The sequence below is a fragment of the Protobothrops mucrosquamatus genome, unplaced genomic scaffold (genome assembly GCF_001527695.2).
Source record: "Protobothrops mucrosquamatus isolate PMUCROS unplaced genomic scaffold, P.Mucros_1.0 scaffold259, whole genome shotgun sequence".
Classification (NCBI taxonomy): Eukaryota; Metazoa; Chordata; class Lepidosauria; order Squamata; family Viperidae; genus Protobothrops; species Protobothrops mucrosquamatus.
Genome location: NW_015386606.1, coordinates 546,317 through 569,226, shown reverse-complemented (window position 1 = coordinate 569,226; position 22,910 = coordinate 546,317). Strand labels below are relative to the sequence as shown.

The following is a 22,910-nucleotide window of genomic DNA, read 5'->3' as shown; positions in this document are numbered from 1 at the left end:
GGAGCCCTTTAATGGTTCTTTGTACCATTTCTTCTGTCCTCCATGTAAGCATCTTCCAGCAGAAGGAGCTCTTTAGGTATGTGCTTTTCCAACATATGGATGACATGACCTGCCCATAGATCTATACTCTCATCAGCTCTGTGTGGACTTATTGTAGACCTGATGGTAAAGTATGTTTGAAAAGACATTAGGACATTTATTTCTTTCAGCTACAGTAGATAATGGTGAGTTAGATAGTCTGATATCTTGGAAGGTAGCCATATGAGCAGCTGAGCTCACATAGAGTAATTCTATAATGTGACAGCAATGTTAATTATACATATGACACCTAGATTAAAAAAAATGGGGTCTTCCTGTAGAAACATTTCCATATTTCAGGAAGACTTATCTAGCACACATTTGATTTTCATTTCTCAAACCATTCAGAGCCATCCAATAGACTGTAGACTCTCTTCCATTTGTTTGACTATGCATCAGGACACAAGATGGGAGATTTTGTGGCATTTCTAAAGCTGCGGGTCATTGAGGGTAGTAGTCTGCCCAGCCAAGAAATATTTCCCTGTGTGTATCCTTATGATCAGCCCAACTTTATAGGCCAGTGTTTCACAAACTTGGCACTTTTAAGAAGTGTGGACGAACTCCCAAAATTTCTCAGCCAACATGCTGATTGAGGAATTCTTGGAGATGAAGTCTACACATTTTTAAAGTTGCCAAGGTTGAAAAACATTGCTATAGGCCAGAGGTGTCGAACTGCTGACCCGTGGGCCAGATGCATCACATGGAAGCCCTGCCCATCCCAGCTCTGGCAAGGGGAAAAAAGTCATGATACATCGAGACACATCATGTGACACGGCGAATTTGACACCCCTGCTATAGGCAAACAAAGGAAATTTAGGATGCCAAAAGTTCTTGCCTCTGATATTTAGATAAGAACATAAAAAGAGCTGGATCAGACCAAACAGTCTGTAGTCCACTCTATGTTTTTGGGAAACCGATAAGGAAACCCAAAAGTAACAGTAGAATTTTCCTATTTCTTTGTCCTAATGCAGGTGTCAAGAACATACTGTTTCTTGTGTTAGAGATCAAATAGAATTGCCATCAACTACTGTAAGATTAATCTGCCTAAGTCCTGTTGAAATTATCAAAGTTGGTAGGCATCATTACATTCTGTATGAACAAATACCACAGTTTCCAGATAGGTAAAATGACCCCCCAAAAATCTCCAAACTTCAATATTCCAACTTAATTGGTTTGTTTTTTTTAAAAAAAGTCTTCTTTCCTAGAAGATCCCTGAATTTTCTATTATTTAGCAGCTTATGATTATGATTCTAAATGATAATTTTCTGAGAGAGTGAGAATTCCTTATCTCTTTTCCCTTGCACTGTTTAGATGTAATTTTATAAATATGTTATAGGTGCTATTTGCTCACTCTTTTTTCTAAGCTAGAAATCTATCAAATAATGTAAACTCATCGTAGGGGAGTACCACAATAATTTTAGTTGCCCTCTTCCTGGTACCATTTCTAGCTTTACAAAATGTAATTTCAATGAATTTACTATGCATTTTTGAAATAATTTTATCTTTTAATCATCTGCTACATAAAACTGTTTTGTGCAAGTTTTTTTCAACAACAACAACAATAATAATAATAATAGTAATAATAATAATAATAAAGTTGTAAAGGGCCTTGGAGGTCTTCTAGTCCAACCCTATACCATTTCAGACAAATGGTTGTCCAGTCTCTTCTTAAAATTGTGATTGTGAACCAGTTTTTATTTTCTGATAATATAATGAAATTTGACTATTTTTCTGAAATACATAATTACATTCTTCCCATAAGATACATGTTTGAAATAGAGGCTAGTGATATAAATGAAACGTATTTCTAACCAGAAAGCAAGTCTACTCTACAATTTACAAAACAAATTGTATTTTGTCTACTGCAATTTACTGTGTCTACTCTACAATTTACAAAATAGGAGAACACTGCAGAACATTAAGAAAAAAACACATTGACAAGAACAATTTGACATTGATAATCAATTCCAGAAGGTGATATTTCACCTTGGAGATTTTCAAGCCAAGACTGAACATCAACTTACTTGCTATATTCTGCATGGAGCAGAACGTTCGAACAAATGGACTAAACTTTCCTTACAATTTCAAAACAGGAATAAGGAAATAATTGTGTACCCATAAAGTAGAATCTCTTTTTAAGAAACCGAAGTATTCTCTTCCAGTACACACCTATTCAGAGGACAGTAAACCAGATTGGATGTCAGCTGGACACTTTGCATCATAACAGTCCAATCAGAAGCTATCATCAGGAGTATTTTGTGTTATGGAAGAAGTCAAAAATTCCATATTTCTTTTCTACCTTCAATCATTTCTATGTTTATTCTTCATTTATCTTTTCTGTCTATTTTAACAGGGATTTGGCAGACTCTTGTTAGGACATTCTTACTCTTTGTAAGACTTTAAAGGTAAAACTCATCACATCTGATTTGCCAGAAAAAGGTTTCCACTATTAAAGCACTGCAGCTTTGCCAACTCTATAATAAGACACTGCAATGTCTTCTCAAAAGAGAATGTGTACTATTTTGCTTAACATAAAAATATTTGATCATTCCTAAAGTAGAATAGAATAGAGGTGGAAGGGACTTTGGAGGTCTTCTAATCCAGCCCCCTGCTCAAGCAGGAGAACCTACACTGTCTCAGACAGGTGAGTGTCCAGTCTCCTCTTAAAAATTTGATGGAGTGCCCATAATTTCTGGGGGTAAACTGTTCCACTGGTTGATTGTCCTCACTGTCAGGAAGTTTCTCTTTAGTTCCAGGTTGCTTCTCTCTTTAAATTACCTTGGCTCTAAAACATGTCAAAAACAAAGACTGGTAGATAACATTATCTGCTATTCAAGATCTGTGAGATATTCATGGCCATTAGGCTAGTTTTTAGGGCAGAATTGGCCACCCTTTGAGCAGTGTGACCTTATCATATGATTCTGTCAGTTGCTTCCTATTCAAGGCTGAAAATTGTAGCAAAGATTGTAGCAAAATCACTCATTTTAAAACTAACAGTTGCAGTATATGATGCTGAAACAAAAGTTCAGAAAGCAGCTCACCATGCACATTTGGGGGGGAGTCTCTCTCTCTGTCTCTCTCTCTCTCTCTCTCTCTCTCTCTCTGTGTGTGTGTGTGTGTGCGTGTGTGCGCGCGTGCGCCATTTTTAAGTGTAAAATTACTTTAATGATGAAGATCCATTATGCTAAAGCAGTGGTTCTCAACCTGTGGGTCGGGACCCCATTTGGGGTTGATCGACCATTTCATGGGGGTCGCCAAGCAAGGCTGTCCGCCATTTTTTTTGTCCGCCATTTTTTCCCCTTTTCCAGGGGGTGCCTTACCTCCCTTGGGCTGGGCCAGCTGGTGGTCGGCCTGCTCTGTCTCTGCTGCTTGCCAGCTACGCCTCGGCCGGCGCAGGGGGCGGAACCACGCATGTGCGGCGCTCCCGGGCAGGGAAAGTCCTCGACTTACGACCGGTTGGGTAGTCCTCGACTTACGACCGGTTTAGTCCTCGACTTACGACCGGTTGGGGTCGCGGCATTAAAAAGGTTGAGAACCACTGTGCTAAAGCTTGCTTAGAGATTACAAATCTAGGTGATATTCCCATTGCCACAGTTGGAATTAAATCTGCTAAATTCTAAACACGTTAAGCACTATTCTGTTTATTTTACCCATTATTTTTGAACTTGTTACTTGAATTATTCAGCTTTATTTCAGCTACAGAATACATGTGATGCAGTCAAAGAAAAATGTAATATAATTGTTTGAAGGTATAGTAGTTTACAAATATGGAATATAAAGCTGAATGCCTAATAATTAAATTGATATTCCAATATCAAAGCAGTCATAATACTTTCAGTACATTTCATTAGTTTAAATGTATTAAAATCACAAACTAATTACATAACACAATTAAATCATCCTCTGATCTACTTTGAAGATAACTATTATATGATTACCATCAAACCAATAAAACATGATGGTCAAAATATGTTGTAGAACTGCAGTATGTCAGAAGATTCAGGAAACTATACATATAGATTTCAAAAGATATAACTGAATTAATAGTGCTGGAATTGGCAAAGAAAGCAATTAATTGAGCAGAATGAATGGAGTAATATAGAAAAAAAAAGTTTATACATTTGCCAGAAGTATTCATTAATAATTACAAATTTAAATCATCACACATATCTCTCATATTCCATGGTCTGAATAAAGTTAATAGGTGTTGAATATCAAATTAATTCTTGGTTACAACATTAGAATGCAGAAAACAGCTGGAATGCTATCCATTATGTTTTGGAAGGAAAAAGTATAATTAGTATAAGTATGCATGCATAAATCAATTATTATGAAATATCTTGTGCAAATTTCCAAGATTATTAAGTTTATAACATAAAAAATAAGAGTATGCTATTTCCTTTTCTACTATAAGATTAGTACACTCCTTTAGTGTTGTGTAAAACTCATTAAAACTAGTTAATGAACAGTTTAAATGTTTAAAAACTCTTATATAATAGAAAAATGGACATTTCACCCTGCTTTAAATAATACAAAACCCAAAATATGTTGTAAGTATATAGAGAGGAAAAATAACTAAAATATCAATGAAGGGGACTATTTGTAGTTCAGGATTGTAGTTCAGGATGCGGTGTCCTTGGTGCTCTCTGACATTGATTGTTTTCTTGCAGCCAAGCTCAGAGAGCACCAAGGACCCCTCAAATAAAATATATATTGAATTATACTGTATATTATTCAGATATTGAATAAAATATAATGTGCATGCGAAGTGCGTTTTTTTTTTAAGAAACTCAATTTTAAGACTGATGTTTTAGTATGGTTTCTAATTTTTTTCAGAAGCTATATTACCTTTCAAGAAAATTTGGTTTCATTTAGCAGTAAGTGTTTTACAATTAAGGAACACATCAAAATTCGAAGTGAGTTAATTCACTTTTTCACTTTAGCTCAATTGTTTTTCTTTCTGTCTCTATCTCTCCCAGACTCAATTTTTTACACATATATTTTTAGAGAAATGTATTGGTGCAAGTTTTTGAAAAATCACAACACTGCATCATTAAATAATGAAAACAAATATGGCCACCCATTTCAAACAACTGACTGTTGGCTAACAATAATTAGAAACCAGCACAAACTACCTCAAAAATAACTTTAAAATGTATATAAGTAGACTTCGACTTATGACCACAATTGAACCCAAAATTTGTGTTGCTAAGCATGAAGTTGTACCCCATTTTATGATCTTTATTGCCACAGATGTTAAATGAATCACTTCAATTGTTAAGTGACTCATGAGGCTTTAAGTGAACCTTGCTTTCCCCATTGGCTTTACTTATTGGAAACCAGCTGGGTTACAGAGGGTGATCACATGACCCGATGACGCTGCAACCCCCATAAATACATGCCAGTTGTCAAGCATTCGAATTTTGATCACGTGACCATGCAATCCTGCAGTGGTTGTAAATGTGAAAACTGTTCACCATTTTCAGGGCCGTTGTAACTTTGAATGGTCACTAAACAAATGGTTGTAAGTCTAGGACTATCTGTATACAGTTCTCAGTGAGATAAAAACAGCAACTGCCAATGCAAGCACTTCCAAATGACACTCCCACCTGATACATTTTTATGTCACATCCAGCTTGTCAATATATTTTGAACAAAAGAGAGGTTATAACAAGAATTATAGTAGTTATCTAGTTTGTCAGTAGTATTCTTGAAAAGCAATATGAAAACTGGGAAAAAAAATTCCATACCTTTAGGTTCAAAATTTGTTTAAAGTAGGATTGGGCTGAAAGAAGAGTAGAATGGGACCTGGGCTCTGTTTCCAAAAACAATTCCATTTACTTGCCTAACAGTGATGTGATGTTATTTAATCAGGTTGGTTTCTAAGAAATTGGAAATGAATGGAGCAAGCCCTAAATATGTTTAAGTTGTCATCATTTTGTTGTAGGCAATGGCTTCCGGTTCCGGAATTTCCATCTCTATTTTGACGGCTGCTGTGGCAGTTCTCAATTTTCGCCTAAATCTTTTCCCCCTTCCTCTCTTTCTCTTTTTCCTTATAGTAAACATCACTGTTGAATGGGGAATGGGCTCCTCTGTGGTGAGTGGCAGTGCCGGTTATTCCCGCTCTTTCTCCCGCAGCCTTTTTCTAATGCTGATACCATCCAAAGTTCCAGCTGCCACTGTTGGCAGCTGCCACAGGTTGCAGCTGCTTTTTTCCTTTGGGCAGCCCAGTCATGCAGCTGTAGGAAGCACAAAAGCTATTACAGCTATTGCTGTCCAGTTTCCACTACATTCTCCACTCAGGGAATTATTGTGGCTAATACATGTCTTCCCCTAGCTCAGCTCAAGCACTTTGGAGACACTGAGTCAGGAATAAAGCCAGCTGTTGCCTAATTTACATAACACCTATGCGGCAATGGGAAATTAATACTGAGATAAAATTTTTGTCACTAATAATTTGTTGCTAATAGTTTTTGTAAGGCTAATAATTTTTTCCCCACTTAGTTCTTTAAACTGCAAGAGATGTTCTATCCTACTTTAAAGAAATGGGGCAATAGGATTGGAGGTTGTATGCCCAGCCCATCTTCTCCCATCCATTTAGGGCTCACTTACTATACAAGTAATCCTCGACTTACAGAAGTTAGTGCAGACATGTCAAACTCGTATGTGACGTCGTGCAACGTATCGGGACAGTTTTTCCATTGCCGGCAATGGGATAGGCGTGGCTTTGGGATGACACGTCCGGCCCGTGGGCCGGCAGTTTGACACCCCTGACATAGTAACTATTCAAAGTTACATCACTGAAAAAGTGGCTTATGACCATTTTTCACACTTATGACCATTGCAGCATCCCCATGGTCACATGATCAAAATTCAGATGCTTGGCAATTGATTCATATTTATGACGATTGCAGTGTCCCAGAGTCATGTGACCAAGTTTTGCAACCTTCTGACAAGCAAAGTTAATGGGGAAACCAGTTTCACTTAACAACTGTGTTACTAATTTACCAACTGTACTGATTCATTTAACAACTATGGAAGAAGAATCATAAAATGGGGCAAAACTCACTTAACAAATGTTTCACCTAGCAACCAAAATGTTGGGCTCCATTGTGGTTGTAAGTTGAAGACTACCTGTTTATCAGACTAATGTCTCCGCTTATTTATTGAGTATGTAATGGCCTAGTTTATTTATTGTTTTTGCTTGCCGGTTATCAAAAGTAGGACAATCTATTGCTTTGAATTAATGGCAAGACAGATGTGTACAAAACCAGACTATTATTAAATATCTACCCCAGGGTTTCTTAAAGTGTGGTCCTAGGACTCCTAGGCATCCATCAAGGCCCTCCCAGAGGTCCATGAAATCAAAATTATTTTCCAGCAATGTTGAAAAATAATACAATATTAAAATAACATCAAACAGTTGTGAGAAGTAATGGTTGGCAGCAAATGAATCAATTTTAATTTTTAATACAATAAATATTGATAAAAATAATGCTCCTTTGTGGTCTTCTTTAATTTTTAAAAGTGGGAAAGGGTCCTGAGAGAAGAAAGTTTAAGAAAAACTGATCTAGACTATTTTATACTTTAGAAGTATTTCCTCTATGCAAAGAGCACATTGATTTGACTGTCTGAATCTTTTTTTGTGGACATCGTGATTACTAATAAGAAGAAATTAATTATGTGCCATCAAGTTATTATCAATTCCTATGGACACATAGGTAGATTTTCTTCACAATCCTAACCTGCTTTTTCATATCTTCCAACAGTGCACTCATCAGCACTGTAATTGAGTCAATTCACCTTGCTACTGGTTGTGCTCTTCTTCGCTTTCCTTCTTACATTCTTAGCACTGGAAAGTTCATTTTTAGCTCTATTGAGAAGTCTGGGTTGACTTGTTTGATGATCCATTTGTATTCTTGGCTATTCACAATATTCTCAGGAAACTTCTCCAATACCAAAGTTCAAAAACATCAATAGTCTTTTTATTCTGCTTGTTCAAAATCAACTTTTGCTTTTAAGAGATGACTTATTTAACAACTGCATCACTTAGCAACCAAAATCCAAGTCCCAGTTGTGGTCCTAAGTCAAGAACTACCTGTATTACAAGATCCATAAATAATCTTTGCTACTTTCATCCTCAGTTATATTTTAAAGAATATAAGAATATATTTAAAGATATACTGTAAATCAGTTAAATGTTTTGATGGATCTTGTTGCTCATGACCCTCAGCATACTTTTAAATTAGTTTTTCAAACTAATGTTAGTTATACACAAACTTTCAATCATTTACAAAAGGTCAATGGACCTAATAATAAATACATTATTAATCAATTCAGTTTATAATATAAAGTCGGGGAGGAATAGAGATATGAACAATTTGTGTTATTTGCCAGTTTGGATAAAAATCCTAGCTGGATGAACATACAGATAGCCCTCAACCCTATTTGAGCCCCAAATTTCTGTTGTTAAGTGAAACATTTGTTAAGTGGGTTTTGCTCCATTTTATGACCTTTCTTGCCACATTTGTTAAGTGATTTACTGCAGTTGATATGTTAGTGATCTGGTTGTTTAGTGAATCAGGCTTCCCTATTGACTTTGCTTGTCAGAAGGTCACAAAAGATGATCACATAACCTTGGGACATAGCAATAGTCAAAAATATGAACCACCTGCCAAGCATCTGATTTTTGATCACGTGATCATGGGATGCTGCAAAGGTCTTAATTGTGAAAAATGGTCATAAGTCACATTTTTCAGTGCTGTTGTAACTTTGAAGGTCACTAAACGAACTGTTGTAAGTGGAGGACTACATGTATAGATATGGGGTCATATTTGAAATGCAGTTTTTTTCCAGATAGAAAATGCAAGTTTTCTGACATCATAAAAACAAACAGCTTAAAATATGATCTGTTTTGTATGCCTAGGAACTCATGATTATTGTAGTAGTTTCCACTTCCAATTTATTTTAAGGATGGTTTTATACTGCTTATTCTAAGCTTCACACTACCTAGAACTGGTATCAGATTGGTTTTCAATTAACCTAATTTTTTTCAGCAACCCAGAATGTTATTTTTCTCTACTGGTGAATATTGGCTGCATAGATTTGGGGGGTGGAGGGGTATTGTTAAATTGTGTGCATCAATTTCCATATGTGTACTTTAAAGTTAATATGCACATAAACAAGTTCATGAAGCATATTCTCCTTCTGTAATGTATAGGATGGTGTATTTAAACCCAGTATAAATTTGCTTCCATCCACACAAAATGCTGTACTATATCTATTGCTTGCTATTTTGCGTGTCTCTAGTATGTGCTTCTGTCAGACCTAAGGAAGGCAAGCAGACATCCAAATTGAATGATAAGCTAAATAACTGGGATTTTTATTTTTTCTTGATTAAAGAAAGATCTTAGAGAAGCTTTGATTTCAAATATACTTTAGAAAGTTTAGTAAACAATTATTAGAACCAAGAAATGATATAAAGTTGAACAAAAGTGAGACTGTCCTCAAACTTTACATATTATAATATAGTTATATGATTTTACAAGTATATCAATACTTGCCTCGCATAAAAGTTAATTTCACAATCTGTACATATGACTACTTTTATCATTGTGTAACTTGATCTTGTGAACTTTAAATTGATTAATTATATAAGAGTAATAGTGGTATCCTGCTTATTATAGTTCTATTAGAATAGTGCAGTAAATTTGCATTATCATTAATAGAGATATATTTGGATTAATACAAACAAATATAAAGGAAAATTACTTGTCTCTCTATATATATTGCTTGTCTGTCAGTCCACAGTATTTTTAGAAAGATAAAAGAAGTATTTTTGTCAAGACCTAGGTGTAAAATACTGGCTAAATTTTAGCGTGCAGTTAAAAATACCATCTTGGCATGTATCTGGGCATGCATAATACATCTATTACAGTATTATATTAAATGTAATTACTTTTCAGTATTACAGTAATTAGTAGCATAAATGGGAATTATACTTGTATTATTTGTGGTGGTTTTGCTCAATTAACTTGAACTGGAAAGATGTAATTTTCACACATTTACAATATCTTTATTTCAGTGAAAACAAGACATACATTCTGGAATTATAACCCAACAACTTATCCAGACATGTAAACAGCGACACCATTTTTTGTTTTATTGCTAAATGTTAGTAGAAAAAGATATGTACACCTCAACTTCAATTTTGTGTTCTGTTTACACGCAAAGAATTAGGAGAAGGGAAGCCAGAGCTGTGTTATTTATTATATGAATAATTTAGCTTCATTATTCTGTGTATTCCTTTGTACTGATGCTAGATTGAGAGTTGCATCAGCACCTTTCCACAACCTGGTCTTCATCTACTAAAACTCTCTAGTTCTTATGTTAACAGTTTCACTGTCATGGGAGTGAGTGAAACCATGTGTAACAGGTATGCATATCAAATAGCCATGCTCTGGAAGAGGCAACCTATGCAATATGGGGTACAGCAACTTGGAATCATATGCAAACTATTATGCTGGGTACCTTCAAATCAGGTTTCAGAACCAAATATGAGCTAGGTGAGAGGAATTACTTGTATAGGATATAACTGAATGTTTAAACATAATCTATATTTTAATCTAGCTACATAGAATTTTAATTACCTGTGTGATATCATGTATGATTACATTTTTATTATTTAATCCCCAGAATTGTGACAATGACTTATTGGTGTGGGTTTTTTTTTTACATATGATAGGTATAACAGGTTTAACCAATAATGATCTTGGTTAAATTGGCATAGTTTTTTATATAAGATTGCAGTGTGCTTTGTAAGATACAAGAAAGCTTATATGTTTCTGGTTTGTGGCTTGCAGATCTTTTCTGTTACCAACAACACAGAATGTGTGAAGCTGCTGCAGGAAATCAGATGCGCTCACTGTTCACCGAATGCTCAGAATCTGTTCCACTCAACTGTGAAGGAGGCATTGGAAAGAGAACTAGCCCTTCCTTTCCTGTGCAAGGATTATTGCAAAGAATTCTATTACACTTGCAGAGGTCACATCCCAGGTAAAATATTGGAAAAGAATAATAAATTGAGGTGATATATACCTACCCTAACCATATGTCCTTTATTATAAAGGACAAATTTTTATTTTAGAAAGTTATACTTTAAAGGTATTTATTTTTTAAAAACTCACTTTTATCCTTTATTTTGATAATTTAACTTTCACTGTACAAATGGTACCACTTAATGCAGTCTTTCACATTCATGTGAAAAATATGGAAATTGAATTATTTTAAAATGTACTGTTTGATTTAGATATTTTTATTAGAATATGTGAATTTGTAGTTTTCTTAATTCCGCTGTTAAATTTTGTTTGTAAAGCCAAGTTATCAATATAAACATTTTTTAAATTCTTATATGTCTCTTTCAGATTTGCCATTTTTTCAAATTTGTCCTTTATATTTTCCAAGAAAAAATGGTCACTATATGTTTACTTAAATTTCTTATACATTGTAAAAAAACATTTATTTAATACTCATGTTCTTTATCGGGAAAGTACTGGTTGTGATTATAAAATGTTATCTAGATCTGTATTTCTTAACCAAGGATCCATATATCTTGGTTGGTACAAAAGCAGTTTAGTGGAACATAAAGCGTTGGACCAGTTTATTTGAGAGAGTATCTATTTCTCATGGTTTCTGCCTAGTTGGTATTGGGCCAACGGAATTGCATGGTCCCTTTAAATAGTGTCACCTCTGAGGACCCAGGAAATGTGCCATCTCTGTCAAGGCAGCTGTCTTTAGAAGATGGACCCTCCTGAAAGCCATGTAGCTTTCTCGTAGCGTTCCAGGGGATCTTAGAAGACTTGGTTGTTCTCTGAGGTCTTGTAGGTAGGGTAGACGGAGGCACTTCTGGGATGGATTTTGTAAATGTTTTCCTCTTTGAAGTTCCCTGCTTACATTCTTATGGGCCAGTGTTTCTACTGAAATAATTAATATCTTGGTCATTAATCCACCATTAAGATTTGTTATGTTATTAGTCATGGATCCTTTCTGATGATAATTCCTCTGGATAATTCCAGATGGCTTCCTTCAATTTTTTTTTTTAACTTAAACATTTTGGAGGATTTCTAACTGACATAATTTTGTTCTATGAGCAATTTTTAATCTGAGTTTTGCATTTATATTTTAAGGTTGATTTTGGCTTGACCTTTATACTCATTTTGAGATTTGTTTAGAAATGACGTATGACCACTGATTTTTTAATACTGAAATTAAAATATTGCTAAAGAGTAAGTTTAGATCTTAAATAATGTTTTGAAATAAGAAATAGAACCAAGTAGCAGAAGAAAAAAACCAGAAGTGAACGTGAAACAGGAGGAAAAAAGATTATTTAGTTCAAACATTTATCAGAGGAACGATAATCAAGGTCTACCCTAAAAGATTAAATTATAATGTTACAACAAGCTGGATGCAAATATGAATCATAATACTAAATGGCTAGTAAACTTATTTCAAATGTTTAACCTTATAAAAGAGATGATTTGCTAGTGATGCAAGAAGGCTAAATCAGACTTTCAACTGATTTATAATTCTTGGAGGAATTCCATGGTGTTGTTAAACACATCAGGTAAATAGAGGCGTTTGATAAATACAAAAGACCACAACATTGTAAATGAGATTCTTCATGCACTGTAAAACAGAAAAGAGAATTTATTCCATCCAAATCTTTGTTGATCGCACAGAAGTGTAATCCAGAGGAATTTGGGGTACTTAATTTTTCCAATCTCAATTGGATTTAGGAGTACTTTACCCCTTTTTATTGGCTGACAATTCTAGGAACTATTGTTTAGGATATTAAAGCGGGAAGGTGGAATTACAAAAATTAATAATTTGCTAAGGTTAATAATGTTTGGAAGGAATCAAGGAATCCATAATTAAGTGTGATGGTTGTATGAGTCCTAGTGTGTCCTGTGATACACATCAGCCTATTTCACAAAGCTCTGCAACTGAAACAATACTATTATTGCACCTGAATACAACAGAGCACTATGGTTTTGCAATAAACAGCAAATCCGCTTAAATGTCATGCACATAATTCTATCTTTGATTTGATATTACATCTGAGCATAATCTACACAACATGAATAGTGATTGTTGCGCTGTTTTTATCACATTTTAAACTAAACAGTAAACATTTATGAAATAAATGTAGCTTTTAAAAAAACAAAAAAGTTTAAAAGGGGAGCAGAGTACTATGAAATAAATTAAGAAAAACTTTTAAGAAACCCTCTATACTTTTATTGCTTAGAGGTCCCATGGATGCATAACTTTGAACTGGGGGCGGGGTAGTCTGCTCTGATTAACATAAGGAAACATTTTGAAAGAGATGCTTTTAGTGTGGTTTAGCATGTATCTAAACTCATTAAAATATGAAAATATTATTATTGTCTTTCTAAACTACAGAGACATTTCTTAGGCTTTCTTAAACCAGCTGTTCCTTACTCTTTATTGCATTCTCTAGAGCAAAGCAGAACAGATCACAGTTGCCAAGACTGCCTGTTGAGCAGCGATAACAGATTAGATTAAATATTTGGCTCATGCTGCAGGCCTCCAAGGGAGGTTATTATTAATAATAATAACAACCCCCTACATAAATATAATTTTAATTAGCATATGTATATATATATGAAGAGTAATCTGCTAAATTGCAATATTCTTTTTTTCCCTAAAAAGTCATTATTCTTAAGGAAAATTTGCTTTCGCAGAATAAAAAGATTAAATGCTGAAACAACGGGGAGAGAGGCATCTGAGCTGCACAGGAGCTGAGTCAAAAGCGCTTCGCTCCCCAGATCAACATATGTGGTGACAAATGACAAATTTATTTTCCTACAGAGTTTGTGTATATGTAAAACTGCTGAAGTGCATCAAGATGTCAAGTGGTTTTTGTGACCACCCAGGTTGCCTTGAAAGGGAACCAGATGAAAATATCACTTTAAGCACTGGACAGAGCACTGAACTTTGCATGCTACACTATCAGCCAGAATTGGGTTTTCTATATCAATAAGACCCCAATAACTATTCTATTTATTCTAAGAGTGGATAAGAGAATTATCTACCATAAATGACCAAATCAGCATACCCATGACCAATCAGATTAAGAGATCTGTTTGGTAGAATGATTTGTTTATTAATCAAAGTACTATTCTGAGATTTGATTACTATTTCTGGAGCTAGAAATGATTGGACTTAAAACATAATTACAGGTAGTCCTCGAGTTACGAGTGTAACGGAGCCTGCCCATTCCACTCGTAACTTGAAAACTTGTAGAGTGAATCTTGTACCTCGAACGAGATTACTCCCTTGCTCATTAAAACGCACATGGCTCGTTAAGCAAACATGAAGTATCTCAGGGTGGGGAAGGCCATGGAGGACCTAGTGATGGAACAGGCCCCCAAGGCCTCCCCAACTCACTAAGATACCACATGCGCCCCCTGCCTTCCTGTCGCATTGGACTCACCCGGAAAAGATCCATCTCCTCTCTGCCGCAGTTCCTACTACTGCCCAGATCTAAGGCCAGGGAACGCTTCCATGCCCCACCGCAGCCCAATCTGGACTCCGGAGGCCTTTTCCAGGCCACTGCTGCCTGGATCTAAGACCGGGGAATGCTTCTGCACCCCCTGCGGCCCGATCCGGGCTCTGGAGACCTTTTCCAGGTCGCTGCTGCCTGAATCTGAAGCCAGCAAACGTTTCCGCAAACCCTCCATGGCCTGATCGCACCTGGAAAAGGCCTCCAGAGACCAGATCAGGTGGGAGGGCGCAGAAGTGCTCCCCAGCCTCAGATCTGGGCCACAGTGGCCTGGAAAAGGCCTCGATCCATGTGGAAGCATCCCCCAGCTTCGGTTCCATTCTCTGTTGCAGAGAACAGAGGCCTAAAATACCATGAGATCAGTAGCGTGAGATCTCACCCCACTGATCTCGCATGATCTTGCATTACTTTAAGCCTCCATTTTCTGCAAACACACCGAAGACCTGGAACAGCCAAGAAAGTGAAGGATCTCGATCTTCGCAGCATGAGTATTGAAGGCCTGGTACCTAGGGAGACCCAGGGCGTGGGTGGGGAGGGAGGGAATAACCAGGGTGAAAGTTGCAGAGCCACTGCTGTCGCTTGTAAGGGCGAACGACTGCTATGGTGCTGCAATATTCGTAACTTCAGGACTTGCTCATAAGCACTAGGGGGTGTTCGTCACATAACTTTGAACGAGCGTAACTTGGGGATGACCTATACTTTAAAATATTGGTCTTAAGAGTAGAACCTCGCTCTAAGAAAGCATATATAATGTTACACTTTATTTAACATCTATCGTCTCTTAGAAATTTAGTCATTTACAAAAATGTAGTCAAGTTTGTTTGTTGCAATAAACATGTTCAAAACTAACAATTATTTTATAGCACAACCTTATGGATGGGAGGTCTCAAATCCATAAGAAACTCCCTAATGCCTGGTATACATATTCATCATTAAAATATCATATGGCTCTTGTTTTTTTCTAAGAGCTGAATACTGATTTTGATGGAATTAACCAGTTTCATAGTTTTGATTACTGAGGAAGAAGCTTCAATAGCTGGCTTATTCAACAGAGATATTTTCTGAGAGGGAAACACAAATGTATAATATAGCTATTTAATTATATTAATCATAAAATAAAGGCATTTAATTTGAGCCTGACAGATATGATTGTGCAATATTCTTGGCAAAAGGGTGGAAGTGATTTGCCACTGGCTTGTTTGGTTTTTTTATAATTTTATTTTCCAGTCTAACTAAGCAGCCATGATCTTGCTTGGCTTCATTTCAATAGCTGTGCCCAACTTCCAATAATTACTTAGTGGAACAGCTTTTGTCTGCTGATGTGTTTGATTTTATTATGGTGCGGAATTGAATAAAATATTCCATTTCCCGATATTACTATGAGTGTAACTTATATGACCTGAGTATCACTTTTCATCTTTCTAAACATTTGGATAGCCATATAAATAAGCCAAACTTATGTATTTATAATATATTGGTGATAGTTGGCTGTTAATGAATTCTTGGTGAATTCTTAGTTGATCTGCATTCTAAATAGCAATAGCACTTAGATTTATATTGCTTAGATTTATATTATTTTATATTTATATTGCTTTAGAGCATTCTCTAAGTCAGTGATGGTGAACCTTTTAGAGACCGAGTGCCCAAAAACTGGCCCCGCCCCCGCCCTGCCCACCCGCACTCTGCCCCAGCCCCCGTCACCCACCCAGCCCCCCACTGCCTCCATGGACCGCCGCAGATCGCCATGGCAGCCCAGCAATGCCATGGCAACCACGCCCTCCATCCGCACCCCATAGCATCATCTGCATGCGATGGGGCACAAGGGTGGAGTCTTGTCCCCACTGCCCGGCCACCATGTCCTTGGCTGCGCTGCTCCATGCGGGCCACGCTTGGGGGCGAATCTCCTCCGGGGGGCTGCTGGTGAGGAGGGGGCCACAAGGGGAGGTGGGGCTGGGGAAACAGTGCACGTGCCCACAGAGAGGGCTCTGAGTGCCACCTCTGGCACGCGTACCATAGGTTCACCACCACTGCTCTAAGTGGTTTATAGAATCAGGGTATATTTCTCCCAACAATCTGGGTCCTCATTTTACTGACCTTTGAAGGATGGAAGATTGAGTCAGTCTTGAGCCAGTCAGGATTGAACTCCTGGCTGTGGGCAAAGTTAGCCTGCAATTCTGCATTCTAAGCACTGTGCCACCACGACTCAGTAACAATTTAACTGAGAATTCAAGAAATAGGAAGAATTTCTCTTCCTTTGATGTAATGCAAGGGCAACTTAAATTTTTGGTCAAATTCATGGGACCAATTTCAAAAGCTTTCTATAAGCTATTAGATCAGTTTTTCGGCAAGAATAGTTTTACCTTCTTCTAAAAGGAGAGGCAGGGAAGAAAAGGAATGACAGAATGAGACAAAGAGAAAAGAAAAGTAGGAAAAGACAAATTGCAGCATCAAAGCAATGCAGGCTTATATATATATATATATATATATTTCATAGATGGTATAGAAGACAAATGTTCCTGCAGCCTATGGATTTGTAGATATTTGCTATCATTAAGTGGACTTGACACTATATATTCCACAAAGACATTTTTTCTCCCATAAATTCATTATGTAGAACTATCCATGAATATTGTTTATTAGTAAATAAATAATTGTATTATTTATCTAAAATTATAGTTCTTCATACATTCATTTGGGCAATGTAGAGTGGATTGAATATATTAGATAGATTGATAGACATGTTGTACACTCTGAAATTGTACTGAGTATACAAAGCATAAGACTGAGGACCTCCATGAATGTTTTAGGCTGATTATTTTTTCTGTGGACAAAAGATAAGTCATTTGATCACATACTGTATTTTAGAGAAATATGTGTGTAATTTGTATCAATATTATACACAGAAAGTTTTTCATACAGATTGTGTAAAGTATATGCTCATATGAAAAATATATTTGTTACTTTTACAAATCAGCTATGGAAATTGATGGTCTTCAGAATAAGTTTGTAAAACTCTAATGCAATTATACATTTGGAACATGTTTGAAAATAAACTCCAGTATAAAAGCAGTTAACTTATTTAAAGAATTTTCAGAATGTAGCTTAATTTTCAAGACCGTTTTGCTCTTATTTTTGATTTTGATAACCTAATACATTGTAATGTAAGAAAGTTGTAAATTCAGCAAACTGGAAAGATAGATGGCTTCATTCCATCTGGTCAGTTGCTCTTCAGGGCCACACGGACTGCATTTTTATGAATATTTCTGTTGATGGTTGTCTGGAAAACATGTATAAATAATAAGAACTGTAGAGAGTTTGATTGCTGCTCCTAAATCTGAAAGTTTGGCATGATTTCTAATCAGTTTTATTATTGATGTATGATGTCATATTTATATAATTTTATTAAATTTATCAAGAATAAGAAATAACGTGTAACAAATAATATATCTAAATATTTGGTAGGTTTTTATTTTTCATTAAAGGTACCTACATTTCCTTCAAAATGTTTTAGAATTTTTAGAATGACGTGCATGCTGCAAATTAAAGTAAGAAAAAACAACTAAGCAAAAGTTTGGAATATCCAGTGCTTTTTTTGTAAAAAAAAAAAAAAAAAAAAGTGACAGAACTCATACATGTCATACAACCCGCCTTGCCTACCCTACAAGGTTCCATCAAAAAAAGGTGCCGGAACTCCGTTCTGGGCGTTCTATGACAAAAAAAGCCCTGGGAATATCTATGTCCAACATATTATACCACAACTTTTTCTTCACATGCCTAACTTTTTTACTTTGTTGTCTTCTGAATAACACATATACTGTAGTCATGCTGGGCTCATTTAGAATTTACAGATGAGTCAATGAAATAGGACAAATGTAATTTTTTTATTTTATTTATACTTCAAATTTCAAGACACTGAGTGACTAATATATAAAAAGGATAAAACAGTAAAAGTAAAATTTGAAAAGATAATCATTTGAAGGAAACAGCTGTTTCTTCCCACCTGTCCCAACAAGAGATAGACAAAAGACTATACCAATCATCTAACCCAAGACTGGGAAACCATGTTTTTAATGCCCTCTTAAAGACCAGTCAAGTAATCTGCAATTATTGTAAAAGATCATAAGACCCTAAGAGATAAATATTCTTCCAATAGAAAAATGAGGAAGGTTCATGTTATTTCTTACTCTCTACTGAGCTCTGTTTATAGGTAGACTGGAATTTCAGTCACTAAGAAAGGTGATTGTTTCATGACCAGGCCTGATTTTATGAACATTTTTACCACTACTATTAAGTGATTAACTATAGTTGTTAAGTGAATCATATGCTCATTAAGCGAATCACATAATTGTTAAGTAAATCTGGCTTCTCCAATTAAGTTTGCTTGTCAGAAGCTGGCTGGGAAGATCACAAATCATGATCATGCAACCACTCCAACCATCGTGAAAGCAAGCCAGTTGCCAAATACCCAAATTGCAGTCACATGACCATAAGGGTGGTGTGATGGTTGCAACTTCAGTGATGGGTTATAAGTCACTTTTTATGAGATTACTGTAACTTTAAATGATCGTTAAACAAACGGTCATAAGATGAAGACTACCTGTATATTGATAAAAAATATTGATGAAAAATTGTATGCCTATGTACATTCTTGGGAAGAACATTTGTATTTTAAAAGATATAACATATCAAAATTACCAGTGGTCTAGTTCATACATAATATACCAATTGAAGAGAATATATGTAACTCAGGGTTGAATTGTGGTCTCTTTGTGATCTCTAAACGTGGTTGTTTTCTGAAATGTCTGCAAGAAAACAACTAAGCTCAGAGAGCACCAAGGACTTCACACATAATGCTAAATTGCAATTCCTTTTTTACTTATGCAAGTAGTTCTGTTCCATTCTGTCATACACAATGTATGGATTTTCATATCATATTAACTTATACTAATTTGGTTAACATTATGTGTAAACCAGAATGATATATAGTGAGCATTATGTGTGAATCAGAATGATATCTACTTTTCTACAATTCCTTTGTAAAAAGTAGCAAACTCTAAATAGAAAATAACACAAACTAATTTGCTAAACATTTCTTCCTTCCTTTTCAAAGGTTTGCTCCAAATTACTGCTGATGACTTTTGTTTCTACTATGCAAGAAAAGATGGTGGTTTCTGCTTTCCAGATTTTCCAAGAAAACAAGTTCGAGGACCATCTTCTAACTATTTGGATCAAATAGAAGAATATGGCAAAGAAGAAGATATAAGCAGGTTTCTAAAGATAAATATTTTTTAATTCAGAAAGCCTGACAAATCTTTGTGGCCTGATAATGTGTTGAGTCAGTTTCTGCTTGTGCTCTCTAGCTATGTCATCCAGATGTTGATTTTTCCAGCTTTGGCTAAGAAACTATTCTTTAAAGTACTGAATTCTTGCATAATACATACTTTACTAATGATTCATAAAATTGTTAGATCAAATATATTGCAGATGTCTTATCTGAAATCTTATCGAGGTTACTTGTTAATATTTTTCTGATTTGTTGAAAAAAATCACTCTTGCTTTCCTGATTATTCTTTTTACTCAATATTTTCATATTTTGTATTTTCATATTTTATTTACATAATTTATAATCTGCCTGATTTCACAATCATTTATGATTAAAAATGGAATAATATCATTTAAATGTAGTGCAATTAAAAAAAAGTGTTTCTTATGTTGTCAATATTTGATAATCATTGAAAATTAATGATGGCAACAAAGCAGTGTTTTTAGCAATGAGAGTTTATGCTCATTGTACGAAAGTTACATAATATCCAACAGTGGTCCAGTTGAAATTTCTATAAATTTATTCCAGACTCTTTTATTCCAGTTTTATTTCTGACTTCTATATTATGCTTTGTTAATTCATTTTAATATTTTAAATTATTTGATTTATATACCTCACATAGCATTGGTTTCTATTATTTTTTTCTGAAATCCTTCTGCACAGCCTTTAACTATATAAAAGTGCTAATATCTAAACTTAAAAGACTACAGTCAACTTACTATCAATTGGCATTACATGAGCAAATTCTCCCATCTCAGGCAGGAATCCAGGTTTGATCATGATTGATGCAAATCAGCCTTCAAATGTTACAAATCTAGCAACTATCCCACCATTATAACTTATCCGTTAGATGGAAGTCTAACAAATCTAATAAAAAGAAGCAAACAAATTATTTGGGACCAACTTTTCCAAGCTAAAAATGAAAAAAAAATCCTGTATTTTAAGGAAAATAATTGTAAATTCCTCATTAATAAGACTTTTGGCCAGTGATTAAGATTTCACCCAAGAGATGGGAAGAACTTTATTGTGCTACACAGGTCCTCCTCCACTAGTTCTTTGCTTCAGTTCATGCCTCTAAACAACATTGCCCTGGCCACCAATCTCTCATCTGGTAATTATTAAATTAATCATCAGTTAAAAATGGAAAAGGGCCTGATAGCAATCTAATAAACCCAGTTGGAATGGTATAGCAACATTATTTGGTGGGTTACCCCCCCCCCCCAGTCTTTAGTGTTAACACATTCCAAACAGCCAAAGACTGGAATTGTTTCATTACTATTCCACTTTTTAACACAGGAAATAGCATGGAGCCTTACAAATATTTTCCAATCAGTTTTTAAGTACTCCTACTAAGTTGTATGCATGCTTTCTATAAGCCTCTGGATTGGTTGGAATGAGAGAAATTTCTAGTTAATAAACGGTGGTCTTTAGACAGACCAGATTTACTATGGTTCAATGTGCTATTTCATAGTTTTTAGCAGAGAAATATAAACATATATTCAGGCCCCATTTTTATATATTTCATTATTGATGCAAAATAAAATTTTGATTCTATCTGTTGAAACAACAGAAAGTTGTTTCATTCATCTATAGCCAGAAGATTACTTTGCTTAATTAGGATCTGTAGTTGGCCGACAAACCATACTCAGCGAGTAGTCCTCAATGATACTACATCCACATGGAGAGAAATAATCAGTGGGGTACCACAAGGCTCCGTCTTAGGCCCAGTACTCTTTAATATCTTCATAAATGACTTAGATGAGGGAATAGAAGGGGAACTCATCAAATACAGATGATACTAAACTGGCAGGAATAGCCAACACCCAGAAGACAAGCTCAGGATCCAAAAAGATCTTGACAAACTGTGGGGTGCAGGCAGTACATGAAACCACGCCCCTTCTGGTCCACAGAAAAACCTCTCTCCACGGAACCGGTCCCTGGTTCCAGGGGCGAAAAGAAGCAAGGCCTCTTTAAGGAAAGGGTGGAAAAGACAGGATCAGAAAAAGGAAGGGAGGCAAGATTGTTGTGCAGGAATGCAAGCTAATTTGAGGGCTAGTCAACACGGAGCTCCGTTTCCATTTGTCCTGTTTGCCATCGTTCGCTCCCTAGAGACTAAAATGAAAGATCTGTAACTTGAGCCGGCCACCAACAAGGAGTGTATATCGGAGGTGGTGACCCTTTGAGAGCTGTATGCAACAAAATTTCATTTTGATGTACGCCGACTGGTGTACATTCAAAGTGACAATAAAGTTATTATTATGATGATGGTGGTGCTCAAAAGGTTGGGGACCTAGACCTCTGCTCTAGGTAGAACTTGGCAATCTAGGCAACCAATACCGGCAGAATATTAAAGGAAACCAATCACATTACAAATTCAGTATGACCAGTCCAAGAACACTGTAGAGCTCTTTCCTTAGCCTGCTTTAATGCCTTTAATTTGATATTGTAGCAAAGGTAAAATAATATCCTTTTTGCAGAATTAACTTGCCCCCGTGAGTTGTAGGAACCTGAGAATCTAGCCTACATGTCCCTTCAGTGTTTTTTTCTATATCAACCTGTGCCCTACCCTCCTAACTTGTTCATATGATTACCCTAAAATCATCAGAACACTCACAACATTTGTTTCAGCTGACATTGCTCTACTCAGGAAAATATTGTCCTACTCTAATCAATTACTTTTAAGTATTTAGATTATTAGTATTGTTCTAATATTTATTAGAAACATTTAGTAGTTTGAAGAATTTAGTAGTCTGAATATTTTATTTACTAGTTATTTTTATTACTCTTAGAAAACCTGTATGAATTTTAACTTGGATCTTGTACTTCTTGTAAGCTGTATAACATGATGGTCAGTGACCATAAGAGATATCCTGTAACAACCCTAGGAGATAGATTGGGCTGAGAGTGCTGCGATGATTGTCTCCAACA

The 22,910-nt window shown here is 35.7% G+C and overlaps 1 protein-coding gene across 1 annotated transcript in view; it reads left to right on the top strand.

Moving 5' to 3' along the window:
- The window catches only part of HHIP (hedgehog interacting protein), a 78,431-nt gene that overhangs the window by 5,719 nt on the left and 49,802 nt on the right, over positions 1 to 22,910 (top strand). The window contains exons 3-4 of the mRNA XM_015814520.1: positions 10,941 to 11,133; positions 19,770 to 19,926. Of these exons, the coding sequence (XP_015670006.1) occupies positions 10,941 to 11,133; positions 19,770 to 19,926 (350 nt within the window). The remainder of the gene's footprint in view (positions 1 to 10,940; positions 11,134 to 19,769; positions 19,927 to 22,910) is intronic.